This window comes from Apodemus sylvaticus, chromosome 18 (genome assembly GCF_947179515.1).
Source record: "Apodemus sylvaticus chromosome 18, mApoSyl1.1, whole genome shotgun sequence".
Classification (NCBI taxonomy): Eukaryota; Metazoa; Chordata; class Mammalia; order Rodentia; family Muridae; genus Apodemus; species Apodemus sylvaticus.
The window spans coordinates 11,875,467-11,900,320 of record NC_067489.1 but is presented as its reverse complement, the minus strand read 5'-3'; the positions used below and the strand labels follow the sequence as shown (position 1 = coordinate 11,900,320).

The following is a 24,854-nucleotide window of genomic DNA, read 5'->3' as shown; positions in this document are numbered from 1 at the left end:
ACTATAAAAATACTCAGAACTATATAAATATTAAGTGTGAGAAAAAAAATCGTGATCCATAGCCCCACTTCTGCATTTTATTGATGAGGGAGCTAAAATGCACGCGGTTAAATGGCTCGTCTAGACCACAAGCCTGAAGCTGGACAGTTGTCACTCCCAAGCCTGTAAAGGTTGTCAAGTGCTTCACTCTTCCTCCAGGTGTAGCGGGGGTTTATAAACTAAGCTTGTCTCTGGGCCACTTTGAAGATCCTTGTGTCACTGTTTCTACAACTGAGAACGTGCTCCTAACGTGAACGCCACATTTTCTTACTTGCTAATCACCTCCTAATGTTCTCATTTCTGATTAGTCTATTTATTGGTTTATTTCTTTTTATTTTTTTGAAAATTTTATGTGTCATTTGTATCTTGGCAATATGTATCTCTTACTCCATTTCCCCACACACATATGTATGGGGGGAAATATCTCTCATCTGCCTTCTAGATTCATGTCTTTTTCACTTGCTTCTTTTAACTAAGTCCAATTCATGTTCTTAGACTCTTCTGCATGATGTCACCCACAGGAGCGTAAGCAGCCCACCAATGGCAGCTGTCTAAAGGAAAATAATGACCTTCCCTCTATCAGTAGCCATCCACCACCACTAGTTCTTCAGTTAGGGACAGGGAGGGCATCATGAGACCCCACCTCCACCATATTAGATATTTTAGGTCTCCTGATCTTACAGAGGTCTTGTGTGGGTAACCACAAGTGCTGTGAGTTCATGTGTAACGGTCATGTCATGTCAGAGGCCTGCCACCCCAGCTCTCCCCCACCCTCAGGCATTATCTCTCACTTAATATTAACACACTGAAGAATCCCACTCAGCAAATATATTAACACACTACTTCTGGATGGAATGAGGAAAGAGGATCATGGGAGGAAATGGTATCTTCCTCAATGTTAAATGTTCAGGGGCAAATGGAGCAGGGGCTGGCAGGCAGCCCCTCTCACTCAAATCTAGACTTGTAAGTGCCAGGTATGAGAGTCATTTAACTTTTTTAAACTTTTATTTTTCTCTTGAACGTGCTTCCATGGCCACAACTGAATGCGAGTTGAAGCTTCCAGTACTGGATAGTAACCCATATCTGCTGACTTCGCTAGGTGGCACCATGCTAGACAGCTGTGGTTCAGGGGTCACAGGGGGGAAATTTCCTCACTATTTGTTTTAGGCAAAATATGATTTCACATTTTTTATATTTTTAGCATAAAATACGTATAACATAATAAAGGTTATAGAAATTTCCTATAATAAATATACTGTAAATGTGAAGTTAATTGAGTAACTTGAATTATTTTTTTTCAAATGGTATATAATAGTTCTTCATTGACTGAACTTCCATCATGTAAGTCTTACATTTACTTTGCCACAACTTTAAAAATCATTTTTAAGAATGAAATTAATGAAGAGACATACCCCATTTGCACTTCTCAGTAAACCTTGCCTGGGTTTTCTGTTTTGCCGAGAGATCTCAAATAGGTTCTGTCCATGTGTCTTATGATTGAATTTGCTCCTAAAATTTCAATTATTAATCTTAATTATGTAGATTTTGCTAATTCAATTTCTGTGATTTTTTTTGACCCTCACAGTAGAAGAAGTAGATTTTATTTATAAACTTGGAACTTTAGCCAAGTTCCAGGACAGGCACTTTATACTTGTAATATTTAAGTTCAGTTCTTGAGATGTCTTGTAGCGGAAAAAAAAAACTCATTATAAACTCCAAATCATAGGTAAGTAATTTCTCCATTGGGGCAAATCATAATGAGCAAGTAAAAATCCCAACATTTGGATTCAAATTGTCTAACACGAGATGGTTTTATTGTGACATTATGCTGTTTTACTTTATGTGTGTTGTAAAGACATTCAATATGCTTAAAAACACAAAGAATAATAAACAAAAACATAGTGAAAATAGGAAGTGAGTCATGAGAGCTGGACCCCACACTTACCTTTGTGGACTGTACTGCCTCTTATCTGTAGGGTTCCCAAGCTAGTGCTCCTGTCACAGGCTGTTCCTGTGTGTCCACATTCAGAGTATCTACATGTTTCAGCTTAGGGGAAATGGAGGTATTTGTAGACATGGTTGAAGGTGACAACAAGGTGGATGGCCATGTAGTAGACCAATAACCAGCCAGGCCTGGTGGCACATGCCTTCAATCCAGCAGTTCTCATGCTTTCTGATGCCGCCGCCCTTTAATATAGTCCCCCATGTTGCAGTGACCCCGACCATAAAATTATTTTGTTGCTACTTCATAATGCTAATTTTGCTACTGTTATGAATTGTTATATAAATATCTAATATGCAGCTTCCAAGGGGTCATGATCCGCAGGCTGAGAATGGCTGCTTAATCCAAGCACTTGGAGGCAGAAGCTGGTGGATCTATGAGCTGAATGCCAGTCTGCTTAGAAAAGGAAGTTTCAGTTCAGTGAAGGATACAAAGTGCGATCCTGTCTCAAAAACATCTCAAAAAGAAATGACCTGTGACCACTATGTTCTGGAACTTCATCTAACACTGACCACAAGTAATGCACTTTCCCAACCTCTATCTGCCAGCCCACAGTAAGCATAAACCTTCATGTCTCCATTTCCCTCCTCACCACAGCTATGTTGATCTTCTGACATCTTTTAGAGACCTTCAGGATAAGGATTCTCTGAAGCCTAGTGTTCTATTCATCAAGTACAGGTGGCTGGTGTAAACCATGAGGCAGGTTCACCATGTCCATCCCAAGCTCCATAAGGTTGTCCCAGCTCTAGTAGGAGCCATAGTTAAGTCCAGCTCCCTGGAGCTCTCTATGTCAGGATGTTCCCAACTTAACTCTGAAGAGAAAATGTGGGCTTCAGAGCTCAGCCATAGAGTTCCATGCCATTCTTTAGTTACTTAAATATGTTCCTTACTATGTTACATTAAATGTAAACTTTTTTTGGAGATACATACATATACATATACATATACATATACATATACATATACATATACATATACATATACATATACATATACATATACATATACATACATGTATATATATACACACACACATACACACACATATGTATATAATATATACATAAAGCGATATATATACACATATGTATATAATATATACATGAAGATATATATATACACATATGTATATAATATATACATAAAGCGATATATATACACATATGTATATAATATATACATGAAGATATATATACACATATGTATATAACATATACATAAAGAGATATATATACACATATGTATATAATACATACATAAAGAGATATATATACACATATGTATATAATATATACATGAAGATACATATACACATATGTATATATATATACATATATACATATATATATATATATATATATATATATATATATATATGTGTGTGTGTGTGTGTGTATATATATATATAAGGTTATTATTCTTGTTTGCAATGTACAATTTGGCCAAGCTGAAAATAGTAAGATATCTTAAGAAAGTACTCGAGTCATTTAACCAGGATCTTTTCCTGCCACACATGATGTAGTACGTCTGCTGAGTAGGTGTACCTGGCGGGCATCCTTTATCGTTTAATCTGGGCCATGTGAATCACTCATCTTGATGTACCACTAGAAAGCAAAAGTGACTTTGATTTGTATTTCTTCAAATATAATCCACTTATTCTTCTGGGTGTGTGGAGAGAATCCTTCATTGCATCTTGGAGTTAAGTGGCTTTGAGGTGACATCGTCTTCTTATTCCCTTGTGCCTGTGTTTTGTTCACATGGATTATAATGAACTGCCTTTAATCTCCAGTCTCAACATTTCAATGAGTCATAAAATGTGTGTTCCATGATTTTTCTAATTATTGATCACGCATCCTTTGTTATAGCTCTGAAAACTTTAATATCCTCGCTTTTATCTTGAGAGCTGTCATTTTCTCCCGCCACCCTTTCATCTTTTATTCCTTCAGAGTCCCGCCTAAGATACGCCTCTAGTCTCTGTTTGATTGATGTGAGCATTAATTCTGTGTTTTGCCAACTTCTAATGATGTTCTGATTCTCTCTTTTGCAGTTATTGTATTGTGACTTTTAAATTCCCAGTCTCTCAATTTTAATAAATACCCTTCGCAGTTTCACACATCTGAGAACACATTTTAATAAGTTTCTGGGATCTGTTAGGGATTCTGAGTGCTTTTGCAGAAGGGCCTTGGGCTAGGCTCTTGGGTCTCTCTGCTGTGGCCGCCTCCCATGTGTCAGTGATGTTAAACTTCTATCACTACCATCCTTAAATCGCACTTTCCCTGCTGAGCTAGGTAATCTCTACTGTTGTTCTGTAAATATTCTGTGTCCCTGACAGGATTACTGTCTGTTTTACAGTTTTTGTTGGAGAGATGTACTTTTTGGTATGGATTGTGCTAGTCCACATGGGAAACAGACAAAACACTGGGAATAAAGATGGGGGTGTGGAAAGGAAGGCAGGAGAACCTGGCTGCTGTTGAGTGACTTCCTACAAGAGGGGCAGACTAGTGGTGTCCTGGACACTAACTCCCACACACACTCATCTGGGTCCCTGGAATTCTTTTATCATGTCACAGAGAACAACAGATAGCCTGAGAGAGGAGCCATGCCCTCCCACATAAGTGATGCTACATAGGATGCGGAGGGAGGATGTCTAGTTCTATAAGGAAATGCCAAGGTGTCTTCCAAGGACACTACTACATTTTGCAGCCTGGGGACAATATGGTCATACCTGAGCTTATGTAGGTGCATCAGATGGGGTATTGCTACAGATGCTATGCCAGACACATGTAGACAGGTAACATTTTATCATGTGTTTATCATCCAGTTGCCTATGACCGACCATTATGAGCTAAAGCAAATGCATCAAAAACTGTTGATGGGCACAGGGGAAAAGTTCCTGAACAGAGCACCAATAGCTTATGCTCTAAGATTAAGAATTGATAAATGGGACCTCATAAAATTACAAAGTTTCTGTAAGGCAAAGGGCACTGTTAAAAGGACAAAACAGCAACCAACAAATTGGTAAAGGATATTCACCACCCCTACATCTGATAGAGGGCTAATAGCCAATATATACAAAGAACTGAAGAAGTTAGACCCCAGGGAACCAAATAACCCTATTAAAAAATGGGGTACAGAACTAAACAAAGAATTTTCACCTGAAAAAATTCAGATGGCCAACAGGCACCTTAAGAAGTGCTCAACATCATTAGTCATTAGGGAAATGCAAATCAAAACAACCCTGAGATTTCACCTTACACCAGTCAGAATGACTAAGGTCAAAAACTCAGGAGAGAGCAGGTATTGGCGAGGATGTGGAGAAAGAGGAACACTCCTCCATTGCTGGTGGGGCTGTAAGATGGTACAACCACTTTGGAAATCAGTCTGGCGGTTCCTCAGAAAATTGGACATGACGCTTCCGGAGGACCCTGCCATACCTCTCCTGGGCATATACCCAAAAAATTCCCCGGCATGCAATAAAGACACATGCTCCATTATGTTCATAGCAGCCTTATTTACAATAGCCAGAAGCTGGAAAGAACCCAGATGTCCCTCAAAGGAGGAATGGATACAGAAAATGTGGTATATTTTGTCTACGTCTTTTTATTGGGGAACTGAGTCCATTGATGTTAAGTGGCATTAAGGAATAGTGATTGTTGTTTCCTGGTATTTTTTGTTGTTAGAATTGGAATTATGTATGTGGCTATTTTCTTTTGGGTTTGTTGAAAGAAGATTACTTTCTTGCTTTTTTCAAGGGTATAGTTTCCCTCCTTGTGTTGGAGTTTTCCATCCATTATCTTTTGTAGGGATGGATTTGTGGAGAGATATTGTGTAAATTAAGTTTTTTCATGGAATATCTTGGTTTCTCCATCTATGGTAATTGAGAGTTTTGCTGGGCATAGTAGCCTGGGTTGGCAAATGTTTTTTCTTAGGGTCTGTATGACATCTGCTCAGGATCTTCTAGCTTTCATAGTCTCTCGTGAAAAGTCTGGTATAATTCTGATAGGTCTGCCTTTATATGTTACTTGACATTTTTTCCCTTACTGCCTTTTAATATTTTTCTTTGTTTTGTGCATTTGGAGGGATTTCTTTTCTGGTCCAATCTATTTGGACTTCTGTAGGCTTCTTGTATGTTTATGGGTATCTCTTTCTTCAGAATCGGGATTTTTTTTCTATAATTTTGTTGAAGATATTTAGTGGCCTTTTACATTGGGAATCTTCACTCTCTTCTCTACCTATAGTCCTTAAGTTTGGTCTTCTCCTTGTGAGCTCATTTGGTCCTTCTCATTTCCTGGATGCTTTGGGTTAGGAGCTTTTTGCATTTTACATTTTCTTTGACTGTTGTGTCAGTGTTTTCTATGGTATCTTCTACACCCGAGACCCTCTCTTTGATCTATTGTAATCTGTTGGTGATGCTTGCATCTATGACTCCTGATCTTTTTCCTAGGTTTTCTATCTCTAGGGTTGTCTCCCTTTGTGATTTCTTTATTGTTTCTATTTCCATTTTTAGATCGTGGATGGTTTTGTTCAATTCCTTCATCTGCTTGGTTGTGTTTTCCTGTAATGTTTCAAGGAACTTTGTGTTTCCTCCTTAAGGAATTCTACCTCTTTACTTGTGTTACCTATATTTCTTTAATGGAGTTATTATGTCCTTAAAGTCCTCTACCATCATCATGAGACATGATTTTAAATCAACATCTTGCTTTTCCTGTGTGTTGGGATATCCAGGGCTTGCATGGTGGGAGAACTGGGTTTTGATGACATCAAGTAGCCTTGGTTTCTGTTGTTTATATTCTTACACTTGCCTCTCACCATGTGATTATCTGTGGTGTTAACTGGTCTTGCTGTCTCTGTCTGTGGCTTGTCCCTCCTGTAAGCCTGTGTGTCAGCACTCCTGGGAGACTAGCTCTCTCTGGGCAGAATTTGGATTTGAAGAGTTGTGGCATAGGGTCAGCTCCAGGGCACAGATTGAAACCAGAAGGATCCTGTCCCTGGCAATTCCTTGGTTCCTGTGTCCTGGTGGCTGAGGGTGGGTGCCTCTTGGGCCAGAAATCTGAGCAGAAATAGTGGTCTCACCTGTGCTCTCAGGTGTGTCAGCATTCCTGGAAGACCAACTCTCTCCTGATGGGATTTGGGTATGGAGAGCTGTGGTACAGGGTCAGCTCCAGGTGCAGATGGAAACTGGAATGCTTGGAAGTTTAAAAAATTATAATTTTTTCCTCTGCTTAGTTTTCCCCAGCAGAGTGATTTCTAACACATGCATGTTACTTAGGAAAACAAATGTACTTTGAGGTTAGAGAGATGGCTCAGCATTTATAAGCATTCGCTGATCAGGACATAAGTTTAGTTCTCAGCAACCACACAGAAGCTCACAACCATCTTTAACTGTTGGTCCAGGGATCCAATGCCTTCTTCTGATATGCATAGGCACCAGTCTCATATGCTTTACACACACACACACACACACACACACACATACATGCACACACACACGCACACAGGCACACACGTGCATACACAATCACCCATAGGCAAAGCATTCATAAATATAAAATAAAGACAACCAAATATTTATTTATTTATTTATTTATTTATTTTTATTGAAAAGGATAGTAAAAACACTTTATGATAAAATTAAAGATTTACATAGAAAATATTTCAGATAAACACGTGAAAATTGACAATTTTCATGGAAAATTAAGGAGTAAAGTGGTAGACATGTAAAACATTGCTAAGTTAATTGAAATATGGGATAGAAACATTTTGTGAAAGAATTGAAGATTTACGTGGAAAATATTTCTGATAAAATGGTACAAAAATGTAGAAAAACATGTTAGAATTGAAGATAATCAGGGAAAATTTTATATAGATATAATAATGGTGGGCATAAAAGTAGTCCTAAGTTTATTGAAAGTGGAATTATAAACATTTTCTGATAAACTTGAAGATTTACATGGAAAATATTTCTGATAAGATTGAAGAAATATATAGAAAAACATGCTAAAATTAAAGATTATCATGACTTCTCACCAGAGACAAGGAAAGCTAGAAGTTCCTGGGAAGACCTCATACAGACCCTAAGAGAACACAAATGCCAGCCCAGGCTACTATACCCAGCAAAACTCTTAATCGTCATAGATGGAGAAACCAAGATATTCCATGATAAAACCAAATTTACACAATATCTGTCCACAAATCCAGCCCTACAAAGGATAATTGATGGAAAATTCCAACACAAGGAGGGAAACTGCACTGTAGAAAAAGCAAGAAAGTATTCTTCTTTCAACAAACCCAAAAGAAGATACTCACACAAATGTAAAAATAACATAAAAAATAACAGGAAGCAATAATCACTATTTCTTAATATCTCTTAACAACATTGGACTCAACTCCCCAATAAAAAGACATAGACTAACAAAATATTTCTCCTGTAAATCTTCAATTTTATCAGAAAAATGTTTGTAATTCCCCTTTTAATTAATTTAGTAATGTTTTTATGTCTACTATTTTATTTGCATTATTTTTAATGATAATCTTAAATTTTAATGTCTTTCTATACACTTCCTCTATTTTTTCAGAAATGTTTTCAATGTAAATCTTTCATTTTATCACAAATGTTTCTAATTCCACCTTCAATTAATTTAGAAAGAGTTTTTATATCTACCATTTTATGTGTAAAGTTTTCCATGAAATAGTTAATTTTAATGTGTTCGTCTATATATTTCTTGAATTTTTCCAGAAATATTTTCCATGCATATCCTCAATTTTATCTGAAAATGTTTAATTTTTTTATTAAAGAAAAGAAATGTACTTTTAAATATGATATGAAAATAAAAAGTTAAAATAAAACAGAACAGTAGCCTTGCACACGATGCCTTCCTCTGTCAAGTCTAAAAGGCTGAATTCTGCTGGGCTATTTTATCAGACTCATTTGGAAATCAGAGGCAAAAATCCCCAAGTTATCTTTCCCTGTTAAGATTTCTTATCTATTCCCCCTTAGTACTTATGGCCTGGGAGAAGATAAACATCCTTTCTCCTTTAAGTAGGTCACAGCAAACCTGAGGGAGAGCATGTACTATGTCAAGCACACGTGCGTTTTCTCTTGGTCACTCATGCACATCAGTAGTTACCAATAAAACCTCTTTCCAGAGATGCACACTTCCCCTCTATATCACCTTCATCCCTGTTCCTCCTCTTCTTACCCTCATCTTCCCTCAGGTCCCTCTCATTCCCCAATCCCCAGACAACATCTGTTGACCATACTAATGATGTTTGCACTCAGTTTTGAGAGCTTCTCTCTCAATTTGAATTATTCAGTTTATACAGTGACGTAAAGTGAAACATATTTCGAGATTAATATTTCCACAATGATCTGATCAAAAAGCCAAAGCCTGTAATTGCTGCTCACTGTACACTTCCATTGCCCTGATGGGAGAGAGTGGGTCACCTATTTGTCTACTGTGGGTTTTTTTTAAATAAAGATTTATTTTAATGTTTTAGACAATATATTATGATGAAACGCAATGGCACATTTGTGCTCTTTTTGTTTTGTTTTGTTTGTCTTGCCTTGACATTCTTTCTTCTTATTGGTCTTTTGCTTGCTTTGATTTTTGTTTCTGTCTCTATATCATTTTTAAAAACTATATATTTTTCCTCTTTCTGCCAAGTGAGGCAGTAGAGCTCCAAATTGTACTTAAACAGCCAGGCAATAAACATATATAAAGATAATGTGCTTGTTCATAACTCACCACCTTTTACATCATTGTCAAAATCTAATGATTGATGCAGAAGAAAGACCAGGGAGAGCGATAGGCATTTGTGAGCTCAACACCTGCCCTACTATTCAAGAGGTGTTGTCTATGCCTGAGCCTCAGCAGCAGTTTGAGGAGTGTTAGGAATGTTGATGAACTACTATCCTTACTTTTACTCTTTATGATTGTTTTGCCAATAACCTGTCCATATCATAACTATATTCATGTTTTTTCTAGTTCAGCACACAACTTACTGAGATGACTTCAGCTCTAAAATCATAATAAGCTTGAGGTTCTGATTTGTGTGTTTGCTAGATCTTCTCCTGTCTCCTGGTTTACAAAGAACGATTCCATAAAAGACAAGAAAGACGTTACACACATTGAACTTGGGAGCCTCAGTCATACACATCTCCAAAAACTTGCAAGATGATCACTATGTTGCATTATTGAATATGATGACATCCTTTATTTATGGAAATCGGCATATTTTTAAACTAAATAAACACATTAAAAAGCACATATCCTCTGCAGCTCATGCATGCAGTTTCCGTTTCCTAGTTGTTGCAGATTCATAGTCTTTATAGATTAGAAAGAAAGAGGAAACATCTGTATTTCATAAGGAGACTTTGAGACGGTCTCTATATATCTATCATATACTGTATATTAAAGTAATACATTTTTAACTAACGACATAACCCAAAGACTACTGAGCATGAAGACACAGAATGAAGATTTATCCCAGGGGCCCTAGCATGGGGCACAGGGGAGATGCCAGATATTTTTTACTGACAATGAAGTACTTTCTCCAATTTGAAAATCTATCTTTTGTAAGGAATTTCTTGGAACACTGATAGATAATTGAAAAAAATTAATCAGACAATATAAGAAAAATAAGATCCTAATGCATTCAGTCAGAAGCCTGTGTATCCTCTCCTGGGAGCAGAGGAACTGCAGAATCTTAGCTTCTCCATGAGGCTAGACCTGGGAGAGTTCATCTTCTGCGGTTGCTTGGGTCTCCTCTTCAGCTGTGTTCCTTGTCCACCTCTCTGAGGAGTGCACTGTTGGATGTGACTAGCGACTTATTGTAGCTTTAACAAACCTTGAAAGGTATTATTTTCAGGCTCCAATCAGGTCATTATACGAAATATAGAGAAGTCATGGGAAACACAAGGCTAGGATGTGACCCTCTGACTTCATTATTTCATTACTCTGTGGCCCTATTCACCTATAGTCAAGAGAGAGGAAGATAGACTCTAGAAGCCCCCCTCAACCCTCATTTTAATATGAAAAATTTATAGAAGGTTGTGACATCTGTCAACCTCACACCTGTTTCAGTACAAATAATACATTCATACAAACAGCACGATTTGCATTAGTAGATTTTAAATAAATTGTAATAGGTATGTCATTAATTTTAATAAGAGATTATAATAATATATACAATGTCTCCTTTATCAGTATTGTTAGGAAAAAACAGCCATTTAAAGAGCATTTAACCTGAGCATGGTACATTGGGTCTTAGGAATACTGGCCTCATTCCCAACATTGCTTACTAAAAAAAATAAATAAATAAAATAAAATAAAATAAAATAAAATAAAATAAAATAAAATAAAATAAAATAAATGTCTAGCAAGTAGGCATTTGATTTCTTTTTACAAGGCACAGTCACTTATAAATAGATACCAGGAAAATGTGCTTCTGACAAAGCAATTCCTTTTTTCACTCTTTTTTCTGCCTCCCTTCCTCAGCTTACCCCAGTGTACCACTCCCTCACTCATCCGTCTTTCTATACTATCATCTGTCTGATTAATTATCTATCATCCATCATCTGGCCATTGACCCACACTTTAATCACATACCTATCATATCTACCCGCCCACTATTCTCCCATTCTTCTATATGTTTAGTTTTTTATCATTTATCCATCCATTTCTCCACCCATCCATTTATATATAATCTGGCCATCAATCTATTGATTACCTACCATCGATCATCCAAGCATTCTTCTATCAATCTACTTATTTACCATCAATCCATCTGTTCCCCTATCCATCCACTTATCTACCATCCATACATCTACATATTGATTTACTTATTCTACCATGTATCTGTCGCCCATCCATTCTTCTATTAATTTACTTATCTGACATACATACATGCATGCTTCTATCCATCTACTTATTTATTCATTCAGCCATCCATTCACTCATTCTTTTATCTTTCTATCTATCTACATATCCCTCCATCCTTATATACATCAACTTAACAACCTGTCCATTTACTGATCTATCATCCATCTATCCATCTAATTAATATATCATATGTTTTCTCTCACTCGTCATCATTAATAACTTACTTATTGATCATCAATTATACATCATCTCTGTATTGCATCTGCCTGTCTATATTTCTGTTTATTTACATATCATCTATGATAATATATTGACATCTTTTCCTATATCTGGACATCCAAGTTCTGTCCTAACTTCCTGATAGCTTTGATTATCTTTCCCCTTTATCACAATATTGAGCAACAAAGGGAGTATTTTTGCTGGTTTGTTTGTATCAGGAGAGTTAACTCACTGAAGTCTCTAGTCCTGAAGTGCCAACTTTAAGTCAGTGAGCACATCCTTAGTGGTCTATAGAGATAGAAGTTTACAAGCCTGTAGTTTGTTGGTAGGTGAAACAAATATGTATAATGTTTAGCATAATACTATCATCACATCAAGCCTGATATTATGTATATAAACATATATAATATGTATGGTATTCTTTAATTATTGTATGTCTTATATATGTTGACCAGTTTTATATTGTATACATATCAAAGCTTAAATTGATTTATAAAATACCGAATTGATTACTTAAATTGATTTATATAAATACCAAAGATTAAAGATTGAGCTTCTTTATTAAATGATGGTTTTAGCACAGGGGAATTTATCTTTTTGTTTTCTTTTTGTCATCCAGCTTCATACCCATTTTTCTGTTCATCCATATCTATCTCTATCTAACTCTATCTATCCACACATTTATTCATCTATTCATCTATCCAATTATCTATGAGAGGTCGGGCTGAGAACTTGCCCAGTGTGAGTAAAGCCTTGAGCACAATTCACTGAAATAGAAAAGGGGAAAAAGAGGAAACTTCAAGATTTTCCACAGTTAAGTGTATTGGATCATTTGTTTCTTGGTCTCCGAAGAAATTTCTTATGTTATTGGAAATAATAACATCAGGTTAGCACAAACACATTTTATGAGATTCATTGTATAGTATCTTTATATCATGTCTCATTGTCTACAACAGTCTTTCTCTTGCTTGTATTGACGTATTCTTGGTTAATCTCAGTATCTGGCTTGTCATGGTATGTATTTGATAGACATCCGACTTGAAGCAAGCTCAGATGAATTTTAATTTCAAGCTCACACACAGTAAGTTGGAGCAAAAAGAACACTTTAATTACATAAAATTCTGAAATTTAATCCAACCAAACCTTGAATATTCATGTAGTGACTAGAGGCAATTTGAGAATTGTTTGGTATCCATCAGCATTATGGAGCCAAAGTGAACCCTGAAAGTATAAATAAATGTGCATTGTGGCAGGATGTCTGTATTTTGCCTAGTAACTGTATCTCCTCTTTGAATTTAGGTCATCAAGCTTGCTTTTGAAGAGTTTGAGTTGGAACGAGGGTACGACACCCTGACAGTCGGGGATGCTGGGAAGGTGGGGGACACCAGATCCGTCTTGTATGTGTGAGTATGCCATTTCAGTGTTCTTCTCAGTGTACAGTTATGTGGGCAGGTGTTGGTTGACTTGTATAAGTGCCCTCCCTGAATACACTAGGGGCGATCACTCTGAGTTGCGTAGAGACTAACTGAAGATCACATTTTACCAGTATGGACTCTTTTCACTAGAATGTTTTAAGGGTGTGTTTATGACAAAAATAAAATTAAAGCAAGAGAGCAAAGGACAGAAATCGGCAAGCAAGCTATCCTCAACTCAGGTTGTTCTGTGGCCCCTCTCTTCCCTCCCCAGTGAGAGCAGGTGTTTTCCAGGTGGAGTTATTTTCTGGGATAATGCCACTTAGTTGCTGGAAACTGACATGCTCTAGAAAACTACCCAGTTAAAGTAGGAGAGATTGCAGAATAAGTGGCCCAGAGTTCTAGCAGGCTGTTGGCCTCTTCATGCACCTGCAGCAGGAATCTTTCTAACCTGCAGCAATGGGCATTGAGTGCCACTTCAGGTGCTTCCAGCTCTGAGTTCTTGTCAGTTTTCATCAGATATGTTTTTATCAAAATAAAATGTGTGATTTGGGTCTGTTCACCTTTGTAGATCTTGAGCTGAGAAGAAAACAACTTCCATTGTCTTCTCAGATGGTTTCAGGCAAGAGCTCTGGAAACCATTGGCAGGAAACCATCTTTTACTCATGGCATGATGCTAAGGGACTTACTTCTCTTTCCCCAGTCTCCGTGTATGGTTGTTTTTTATCCAGGGGAACTAGACACATAGACTACACAATTTAATAAATGCCAGAGCAGCCATTCAGAACAGAAGCTGTGGCACACTCCATGGCGGGTTTTATACTTTCAATATGAATATATTTTATACACTTATCTACCACCAAAAATGAAAAGTCCATGGCAGAATCATAAAAACAAGTAGCTTCACTGACAGTAAGAGAGAGTTGAAATCTTGTCCATCAGCAGATAAATGATAATAAAAATCTGCATTTATATAGTGCAATATATTCAGCTTTAAAGAAAATGTAATGACAAAATTTGCATGAAAACTGAAGATCTTAGAATGTACAAAATCAAGCAAAGTCATACACTTTCGAGTTAATAAAACCCATGTATTCCTCATAACATAGTGATGGATCTAGCCAGTAATGTGTATATATGTAAACAAATGGACATGTGAGAATAACAGAACATGCAGAAAAAAGAAAAAGAAAGGTTAAAGTTAGAGAATGAGAAAGAACTGAGGCTAAGTGCACATAGTGAACATGAGTTATGATTATGTATTGATTACCTATGAGTTATGATTATATATTGGTTACATATTTATAACAGCTGCCAACTGACAAATGAAAATTTGCAAATTTGCTTTTCCTTTTCTTTTTGTCTTTAAAAGCAGAGTTCTCTAGGGTAACACTAGGCATCTATAAGGCTGGCATGCTTCCATCTGGCCTCAGGAAAAGTGGCAATCCTATGGTGTATGACATTATCTGTAAACAGTTCATATAGTATATAGACATAGGCTCAAAATCCAAGATGGAGTTTCTGATTGATGATACTTCCTGCCTCTGTGACCCTAAGGGAAGTCATTTTTTACCACTGTGTCTCCCTGCATAACTACAATATATACACTATATATATATGTATATATATATATAATAAACTCAGCTAATAAATGTAAACTACACATGAAATGGCTTTACTGTCACCATAACATCTGACTTTTAAAAAGGAAGTCACTAAAACACATGAGAACAATTTTTAAATAGATTCAAAAGTTAAAATATTTAAGGGAATGCCGTAGAACATCCCATGGGTGGCTAATATGGATCCAAGCTCGTACTCCCCCTTTTTAAAGGCTTTTTGTTGGTAAGAGAGCAAGGGCGAACTGTGTGTTATGATGACATAAGTGTTATTAGGCCCTCTTCAAAATAGCTCAGATCTGTAAGTGAAAATCTAAATGGCCAACTGAATCAAACTGAGGTGCCCTCTGGGAAACATAATGTAACCAGAGCAAAAAACATTTAATCAGCTGAAGCCGAGGAAGAACCTTGGAGACACTTCCTTAGTGTCTAGCCCCCAAGTTACAGGGAAGGAAGATGTTAGGGACTCTTCTGATTTCTGTAAAAAGCAAGTAAATCCAGATAATCTACCAACAACCTGATCTGAGTAGTATGTCTTATATATTATTCTTAGCATAGGCTTTAGAGTCTATTTGGGCAAATGACAATGTGCTGAAACCCAGTAAATAGTGGGAAGTCTATAGATTCATGCAGTTTCTTGATGTGGATTTTGGACCACACAGGCTTGATACTGAGTGCACTGGAGCCAGAATCTCACTGTTCCTTCTCTCGGGTGAACTGTGGTTTCCACTCAGAACTTGGGAGATATTTAGGAAAGGAAACAATATAACAAGAAGACAACACATGTGGTTTTTAGATTTCTGTTCATGGATTTTATTTTATTTTATTTTATTTTATTTTATTTTATTTTTATTTTATTTTATTTTCCCAAACTTTGTAACACAAAACAAAATCCTTAAGGGTTCAGGACTTCGTCTGTCACCTCAGTCTTCCCCAAAGAAGGATGGATTTTCTCAGGGTATTTGTATAGCATGGCAAACTCAAAAGAAAATGAAATAACTAACTTAACAGATCTCTGCTGAGCTCTTTCTGAGAATATATATTGACAATTTCCTCAAAATTAAATTGCAAACTGGCGAAGGGAGATATTGCTTTACCTGGCCTCACTCTAGCTGGTGATAACAGGGAATTGTGTTACTTGGATGTCCTCAGGACTGCAAGACAGGATATGGATTTTTAAATGTCCAGCCCTTGATGGGGATGAAACTGTGTGCGAGTAGCAGCTTCTATACAGGCAGATATATGGATTAGATAATAAGGAAATGAGTTGATCCCCAGGGAATGTTGACCCTGTCTTCAACCAGCTTCAGATACAGCTCCTGCCTTGGTGTGCCTGTGATTGACATCCCCTATTAGACTGAGATGAAAGAATTCATTCTCTTTATATTTAGAAAAAAAAAAGCAGGTACCAGAAATCTGGCTCAAGACCAGGAGGCACAAGGCCAGGGTCAAAGGCCAGGGTCAATCCCTAAAAGAAAGGAAGTGAGAAGGGGGAAAAGAAATAAAACATGCACAGAGTCCACATCTGCCAATCAGGTATCATTGATATGATCATGAAGAGGCTCCCTTCAAGATGGAGGGCATGGGCAAGTTCTGTTAGGAAAAAAAGACAGAAAATTGTCAATTTAAATGTTGTCTATTCACTTTTCATAATTATAAATTATAATAAAACGCCAAGCTATTTAGCATGTAGGCACTGTGGCCTGTAGCCCACATGATCCAAACCATAGCATATGATTTCCAAGGTAGTAGCTGCCAGAGAGCTGGAGTTCCACCAGGACAGTCTGATATGGTATAGGAGGTCTGCCCTGAATTCTAGGCTGGCCCATCATTAGCTTTTCTTTCTCCCTGTATAAGGTTGTGACTTGACAGTGATTCCCTCACTGCGGTAATTATACGTGACTATCTCTATAAATATCAACCCTAACTAAGTGGGTTATCCTTACTAGCAGTAAGACAGCTTCCAGTTGTGTCTTATAGGAAAGACTTCCTTGTGGGTACATTCATTAGTTGGTTTTAGCCTTAAATTCAGTCAATGTCAGGAAAATCTTGTACATACTGAAAACAGCCACGTGGTTTGGTTTCAGATATTACTCATGTATAAGTATGTTTTGACTGCATTTGTCAAGAAAGTAAAGGTTGTTGGGCAACCTCAACCCCTAAAACCTATGTTATGCGTGCACATTATTGCCTGTTTCGTATGTGTGTTTGTGTGTGTGTGTGTGTGTACACGCGCACGCGCGCGCACATGTAAATACACATGTAGGCCAGGTTGGTGTTGCATATTTTCATCTATTGCTCTCCACTTTCACTTTTGAGACAGGGTCCCTCACTAAACTCAGAGCTTATCTGGTCACTGAGCTCCAGGGATCCACTTGTCTGTCCTTCCAACTCCACTGTCTTACAGGTGTGCATTGCCATTCCTGGCAGCTTTTATGTGGGTGCCATACATCCAATCTCAGTTTCTCTCTGTCTCCACTCCTCCCTGACCATTGACCTCTGATAGCTACTGTCTATCTCTAAAATGTTGTCATTGAATGGCTGTTCTAGGATCTACTGTGTGTAGTGGGTTATCCTCCTCCCTGGTGCTATATGCTTCTGATGTGCACATAACCCAAGTTCTTTAATATGCACTCACTAGCAAATGGCCTGGGTGTTTCCTGTTTTGGTGGTTATAAAGGATATGATGAATGTTTCTGTAATGAGTGATGTGTGAACATAAACTTTTGTTTCTCTTCATAATGAATCTATGGATGTGATTTTGGGCTACGTGCTACTCGCTAGCTAAGTGTTCTGAGACACAACAAGCTATTTCCCAGCATGGCTCTGCCAGTGTACATGGTGTGTTTAACATCTCAACTTCTACACTTCTCTTGGCTTTTGAAGCCCTCTCCTTTTATTCTACTTAGTGGGTATGTGGTCCTGTCTCTGTGGTATGTAATTTCTATTGCTTTGTATATGACTTTATTGATCATCTTGTGCTTCTTCAACCCCTAATCCTTCCTCTTTTGCAAAGCAGGTACTATACTTTTACCATGTTTTCTAACTGTATTTTATATTTTATTTGTGAGTTCTTTGTGTGTTCATGACATTAGTCCTTTGTAAAATAGAAGCTCTCGTGCCTCTCACACACCCTTTCTTCTGTGTTGCTCATGAGTTGTTGCAGAATAAAGGCTTGGTGTTGAGAAGTCAAACAAGTGGTCTTGAAACCCTGCTGCTTTGGGGTAAAATCTATGGAGTCTTTCCCTAGTTCTGGCCTTGTAGTTCACTGAATGTGACTATCAAAATGAAGATAGCTTTATATTATATCTTGAAGTCGATTTTCAAATCTAAGCCCATCTTTATAGGATGTATATGCAAGAGCTCATCTCTGCCTTGACTTCTGTATGTCTGATTTGCTCTCTATTTGAAAAGACTACCTTTTTTACTGTTGTTGATTCTGTCTGGTACCTTTGTCAGAAACCTGATGGGTATGTTATTATGATTCTGTTCCTGGACTTTTCATCCTTTCTCATCTATCCATGTATCTAGTTATCCATGAGGACCCATAAAGGAGTGGCTACTTTTCTATTGCAGTGATGAAATAGCCTGACCACAGTGACTTAAGCAAGGAAGGACTTAATTTAGTTTAGGGTGCTACAAGTATATAATCCACATGCTAGGGAAGACATGGACTGACATCAGGCAAAGTAAGCTGGCTGGTGACACTTCATCTGCATACAGTAAGCAAAAAGTGCAAATAGGAAATAGCATGAGATTATAAATCCCCAGAGCCTGCCCACAAGGGAAGTAAGGTTGAACCTCCTTAGGGTTTTATAACTTTTCCAAACAGTACCAGCATCCAGGAAACAAGTGTTCACACACATGGACCTATGAGGAATATTTCTCATTTCAAACCACCATAAGGTATTTAGCAAGTATAGGCATTAATTTCAATGCTGTTAAAATTCTCTTCTCTAAGTATATTTTGCTGTTTTGAGACAAAACTCTTCCTTATAGGCTTGAGAGTGGCTAGGTACAAGGTACAAAACACCTTCTGGATTCAAGATACACACTGATTTATTTCAATCAGTGTCTACCTGAATTATTTCAATTTACAACTTGAAACCAACTGGTATGCTGCCTGTGTACAGTCTCCCAGTCCCTCAAGTTCCTTGTGTGTTTTATTGTTAGCTGTTGTCTTAGTCAGGGTTTCTATTCCTACACAAACATTATGACCAAGAAACAAGTTGGGGAGGAAAAGATTTATTCAGCATATACATCCGTACAGCTTTTTACCACCAAAGGAAGTCAGGAGTGGAATTCAAGCAGATCAGGAAGCAGGAGCTGATGCAGAGGCCATGGAGGGATGTTCCTTACTGGCTTGCTTCCCCTGGCTTGCTCAGCTTGCTCTCTTATAGAACCCAAGACCACCAGCCCAGGGATGGTTCCACCCACAATGGGCCCTCTCCCCTTGATCACTAATTGAGAAAATGCCCCATAGCCAGATCTCATGGAAGCATTTCCTCAACTGAAGTTCCTTTCTCTGTGATAAGTCCAGTCTGTGTCAAGTTGACACACAAAAGCAGCCGGTACAGATGATGACTGGGTATGTTCCCTTCCTTACATATTCACTTAGAAAATTACACATACTGTTCTGCTCATGTCCGGGCAGTAAGTTCTGGTCCATAGTCTAATTCTTCCCTCACAATGCTGTTGCATTTCCCCAATATTTGACTGAAGATGTCTTGACCTAGATAGATGTGTGTTGGGTAGACTTCATCCTCCTTCCCTTCCTCTGCCTTCACTGGGGCTTGTGACTGATCCACTTTGGCTTCTTTACTAAATGAGATGCAATGACTACACACATGCTGCTCCTTGCAGGAAGAGTTAACAAACCAATATTAAGATTCTGGCACAAAATGTACAGTTGTATAGCAAAGCCACCAGGGCCTGTGGGCTTTAGTGAGGGAACAACTGTCTCAGAAGGTGATTCTCTTGTGGCCAGAAGGTTGTTCAGATTGCCACTGCATTCTAGCTAGTCTGTTGGGTTTATGTGCCCAAATCTCCCTGCATCAATTCCCATTGCTTTGGCAATGGTGTTGGAATGTGTGGACATCTCCACCTCATCATTCCTGATGCTGGTCATACTCTGTCCCATTTCTGCCAGCTGGGTCTTGCACTTAATCACTTCTACAGCTTTGTTTGTTTGCTTGCTTGCTTGCTTTTTTGTTGACTTGTGAATTCTTCTTTAAATCACAAATAATCAATTTTTGTAATGTTGAAGATTTTCTCCATCACATTGTGTTAATGACTTCCAGTTGTATTCCATCTTGCTCCAGGACACATTCTATAAGATTTCTGCCCTTGGGTAGCCAAGTTCTCCTAAATAGTCCATGCAGCCTCAAACCCACACCAATCCCTGGATTCAGAAAGCACCACCACATTCATCTTCTTACCACTTGAAGTTGGGGTGATCATTAATATGGAGCTATGCAACATACACCTTCGGAGCTCCCTGGGGGTGCACACGGATTCCATCTGGCCCACAGACACAATCTGGGGCAAGGCCTCAGGCAGAAGCCCTCAGGTCAACTCTCTCCGCTTCAGATCAGCCTGGGTGGCCGCCACATCTCCAGGTCCCTCAAGAGGCTAGTGGGGGCTTCCGGGCAGCCAGCTGGGAGAAGTCGGTGTGCTCCAATAAATCCTGCGGGCCCCAGCGGGAGCCTTCAGGTGCCTGCTTCGGGATCTGAACAGCCTGGACAACAGCACCCTGTCTACAGGCAGTGCAGAGTGTAAGCTGTGCACCAGAGGCCAACGGGGAAGGGGCAGCTTGCACTGGTGAGTCCAGCACTGACAAGACCAAGTAACACCAGTGAGAGCTAGATGGCAAAAGGCAAACGCAGGAACGTCACTAACAGAAATCAAGGCAATATGGCAACATCTGAACCAAATTCTCCTCTACCAGCAAGTCCTGGATACCCCATCACACCAGTAAAACAAGATTTGGATTTAAAATCACTGGTCATGATGCTGGTACAGGAACACATGAAGGACATTCAGGAGAAAATGGATCAAAAGTTAGAAGCCCTTGCAAGGGAAACACAAAAATCATTGAAAGAAATCCAGGAGAATACAAAAGCCAACAAGGAGGAAATGCAAAAAACACTTAAAGAAATACAGGAGAACTTTGGTCAACAGGCTGAGGTCATGAAAGACGAAACACAAAAATCTCTTAAAGAAATACAGGAGAACTTTGGTCAACAGGCTGAGGTCATGAAAGAAAAAACACAAAAATCTCTTAAAGAATTACAGGAAAGCACAAACAAGCAAGTGAAGGAGCTAAGCAAAACCATCCAGGATCTAAAATCAGAAGTAGAAACAACTAAGAAAACTCAAAAGGAGACAACTTTGGAGATAGAAAGCCTTGGGAAGAAATCAGGGGACAGAGATGCAAATATCAACAACAGAATACAAGAAATAGAAGAAAGAATCTCAGATGCTGAAGATTCCATAGAAACCATGGACTCAACAGTTAAAGAAAATGCAAAATGCAAAAAGCTTGTAACCCAAAATATCCAGGAAATCCAGGACACAATGAGAAGACCAAACCTAAGGATTATAGGCATAGATGAGAGTGAAGATTTACAACTTAAAGGGCCAGCAAATATCTTCAATAAAATTATGGAAGAAAACTTCCCTAACCTAAAGAGAGAGATGCCCATGAATATACAAGAAGGCTACAGAACTCCAAACAGACTGGACCAGAACAGAAATACTTCCCGTCACATAATAATCAAAACACCAAATGTTCTAAACAAAGAAAGAATATTAAAGGCAGTAAGAGAAAAAGGCCAAGTAACATATAAAGGAAGACCTATCAGAATCACAGCAGACTTTTCACCTGAGACTATGAAGGCTAGAAGGTCCTGGGCAGATCTCATGCAGACTCTAAGAGAACACAAATGCCAACCAAAACTACTATATCCAGCAAAACTCTCAATCACCATAGATGGAGAAACTAAGATATTTCACGACAAAACCAAGTTCACCCAATATCTATCCACAAACCCAGCCCTAAAAAGGATAATAGGAGGACAACACCAATACAAGGAGGGAAACTTCACCCTGAAAAAAGCAAGATAGTAACCTTTCATCAAACCCAAAAGAAGTTAAGCAATCAAATTTAAAAAATAACGTCAAAAATGATAGGAAGTAACAATCACTATTCCTTAATATCTCTTAACATCAATGGACTCAATGCCCCAATAAAAAGACACAGACTAACTGACTGGATACGTAAACAGGACCCTACATTTTGCTGCTTACAGGAAACACACCTCAGGGTCAAAGACAAACACTACCTTAGAGTAAAAGGCTGGAAGACAATTTTACAAGCAAATGGTCTCAGGAAACAAGCTGGAGTAGCCATTTTAATATCAGATAAAATTGACTTTCAACCCAAAGTCATCAAAAGAGACTCTGAGGGACACTTCTTGCTGGTCAAAGGAAAAATACAACAAGAAGAACTCTCAATCCTGAACATCTATGCTCCAAATGCAAGGGCACCCTCTTTCATAAAAGAAACTTTATTAAAACTCAAAGCACACATTGCACCTAACACAATAATTGTGGGTGACTTCAACACTGCACTTTCCTCAATGGACCGATCAGGAAAACAGAAACTAAACAAGGACACAATGAAACTAATTGAAGCTTTGGACCAATTAGATTTAACTGATATATATAGAACATTCTATCCTAAAACCAAAGAATATACCTTTTTTTCAGCACCTCATGGTACCTTCTCCAAAATCGACCATATAATTGGTCACAAGACAGACCTCAACAAATATAAGAAGATCGAACTAATCCCATGCCTCCTATCTGATCACTATGGAATAAAAGTGGTCTTCAATAGCAACAGAAACAACAGAAAACCCACATACACGTGGAAATTGAACAATACTCTACTCAATGATACCTTGGTCAAGGAAGAAATAAAGAAAGAAATTAAAGACTTTTTAGAACACAATGAAAATGAAAACACAACATACCCAAATCTATGGGACACAATGAAAGCAGTGCTAAGAGGAAAACTCATAGCCCTGAGTGCCTCCAAAAAGAAAATGGAGAGAGCATACATTACCAACTTAATGACACACCTGAAAGCCCTAGAACAAAAAGAAGCTATTTCACCCAGGAGGAGTAGAAGGCAGGAAATCATCAAACTCAGGGCCGAAATCAATCAAGTAGAAACAAAGAGAACCATACAAAAAATCAACAAAACCAGGAGCTGGTTCTTTGAGAAAATCAACAAGATAGATAAACCCTTAGCCAGACTGACCAAAGGGCACAGAGAAAGTATCCAAATTAACAAACTTAGAAATGAAAAGGGAGACATAACAACGGAAACTGAGGAAATCCAAAAAATCATCAGATCCTACTACAAGAGCCTGTACTCAACACAACTGGAGAATCTGGAGGAAATGGACAATTTCCTTGACAGATACCAAATACCAAAATTAAATCAGGACCAACTAGACCATCTGAACAGTCCCATAAAGCCTAAAGAAATAGAAGGAGTCATAGAAAGTCTTCCAACCAAAAAAAGCACAGGACCAGATGGTTTCAGTGCAGAATTCTACCAGACCTTCAAAGAAGAGCTAACACCAATACTCTTCAAACTATTCCACAAAATAGAAACAGAAGGAACACTACCCAATTCCTTCTACGAAGCCACAATTACGCTGATACCAAAGCCACACAAAGATCCAACAAAGAAAGAGAACTTCAGACCAATTTCCCTTATGAACATCGATGCAAAAATACTCAACAAAATTCTTGCCAACCGAATCCAAGAACACATCAAAACGATCATCCACCATGATCAAGTAGGCTTTATCCCGGGAATGCAGGGTTGGTTCAATATACGGAAATCCATCAATACAATCCACTACATAAACAAACTCAAAGAACAAAACCACATGGTCATTTCATTGGATGCTGAAAAAGCATTTGACAAAATTCAGCATCCTTTCATGCTTAAAGTCTTGGAGAGAACAGGAATTCAAGGCCCATACCTAAACATAGTAAAAGCAATATACAGCAAACCGGTAGCCAGCATCAAACTAAATGGAGAGAAACTTGAAGCAATCCCACTGAAATCAGGGACCAGACAAGGCTGCCCCCTTTCTCCTTATCTTTTCAATATTGTACTTGAGGTACTAGCTCGGGCAATTCGACAACATAAGGAGGTCAAAGGGATACAAATTGGAAAGGAGGAAGTCAAATTATCATTATTTGCAGACGACATGATCGTCTACCTAAGTGACCCAAAGAACTCCACTAGAGAGCTCCTACAGCTGATAAACAACTTCAGCAAAGTGGCAGGTTATAAAATCAACTCAAGCAAATCAGTGGCCTTCCTATACTCAAAGGATAAGCAGGCTGAGAAAGAAATTAGGGAAATGACCCCCTTCACAATAGCCACAACAGTATAAAGTATCTTGGGGTGACTCTTACCAAACATGCGAAAGATCTGTATGACAAGAACTTCAAGATTCTGAAGAAGGAAATGGAAGAAGACCTCAAAAAATGGGAAAACCTCCCATGCTCATGGATCGGTAGAATCAATATAGTTAAAATGGCCATTTTGCCTAAAGCACTATACAGATTCAATGCAATACCCATCAAAATCCCA

The 24,854-nt window shown here is 38.2% G+C and overlaps 1 protein-coding gene across 1 annotated transcript in view; it reads left to right on the top strand.

Moving 5' to 3' along the window:
* Csmd1 (CUB and Sushi multiple domains 1) overlaps positions 1-24,854 on the top strand; it is a 1,354,421-nt gene that overhangs the window by 948,200 nt on the left and 381,367 nt on the right. Inside the window, exon 11 of the mRNA XM_052162855.1 lies at positions 13,441-13,544. Within this exon, the coding sequence (XP_052018815.1) occupies positions 13,441-13,544 (104 nt within the window). The remainder of the gene's footprint in view (positions 1-13,440; positions 13,545-24,854) is intronic.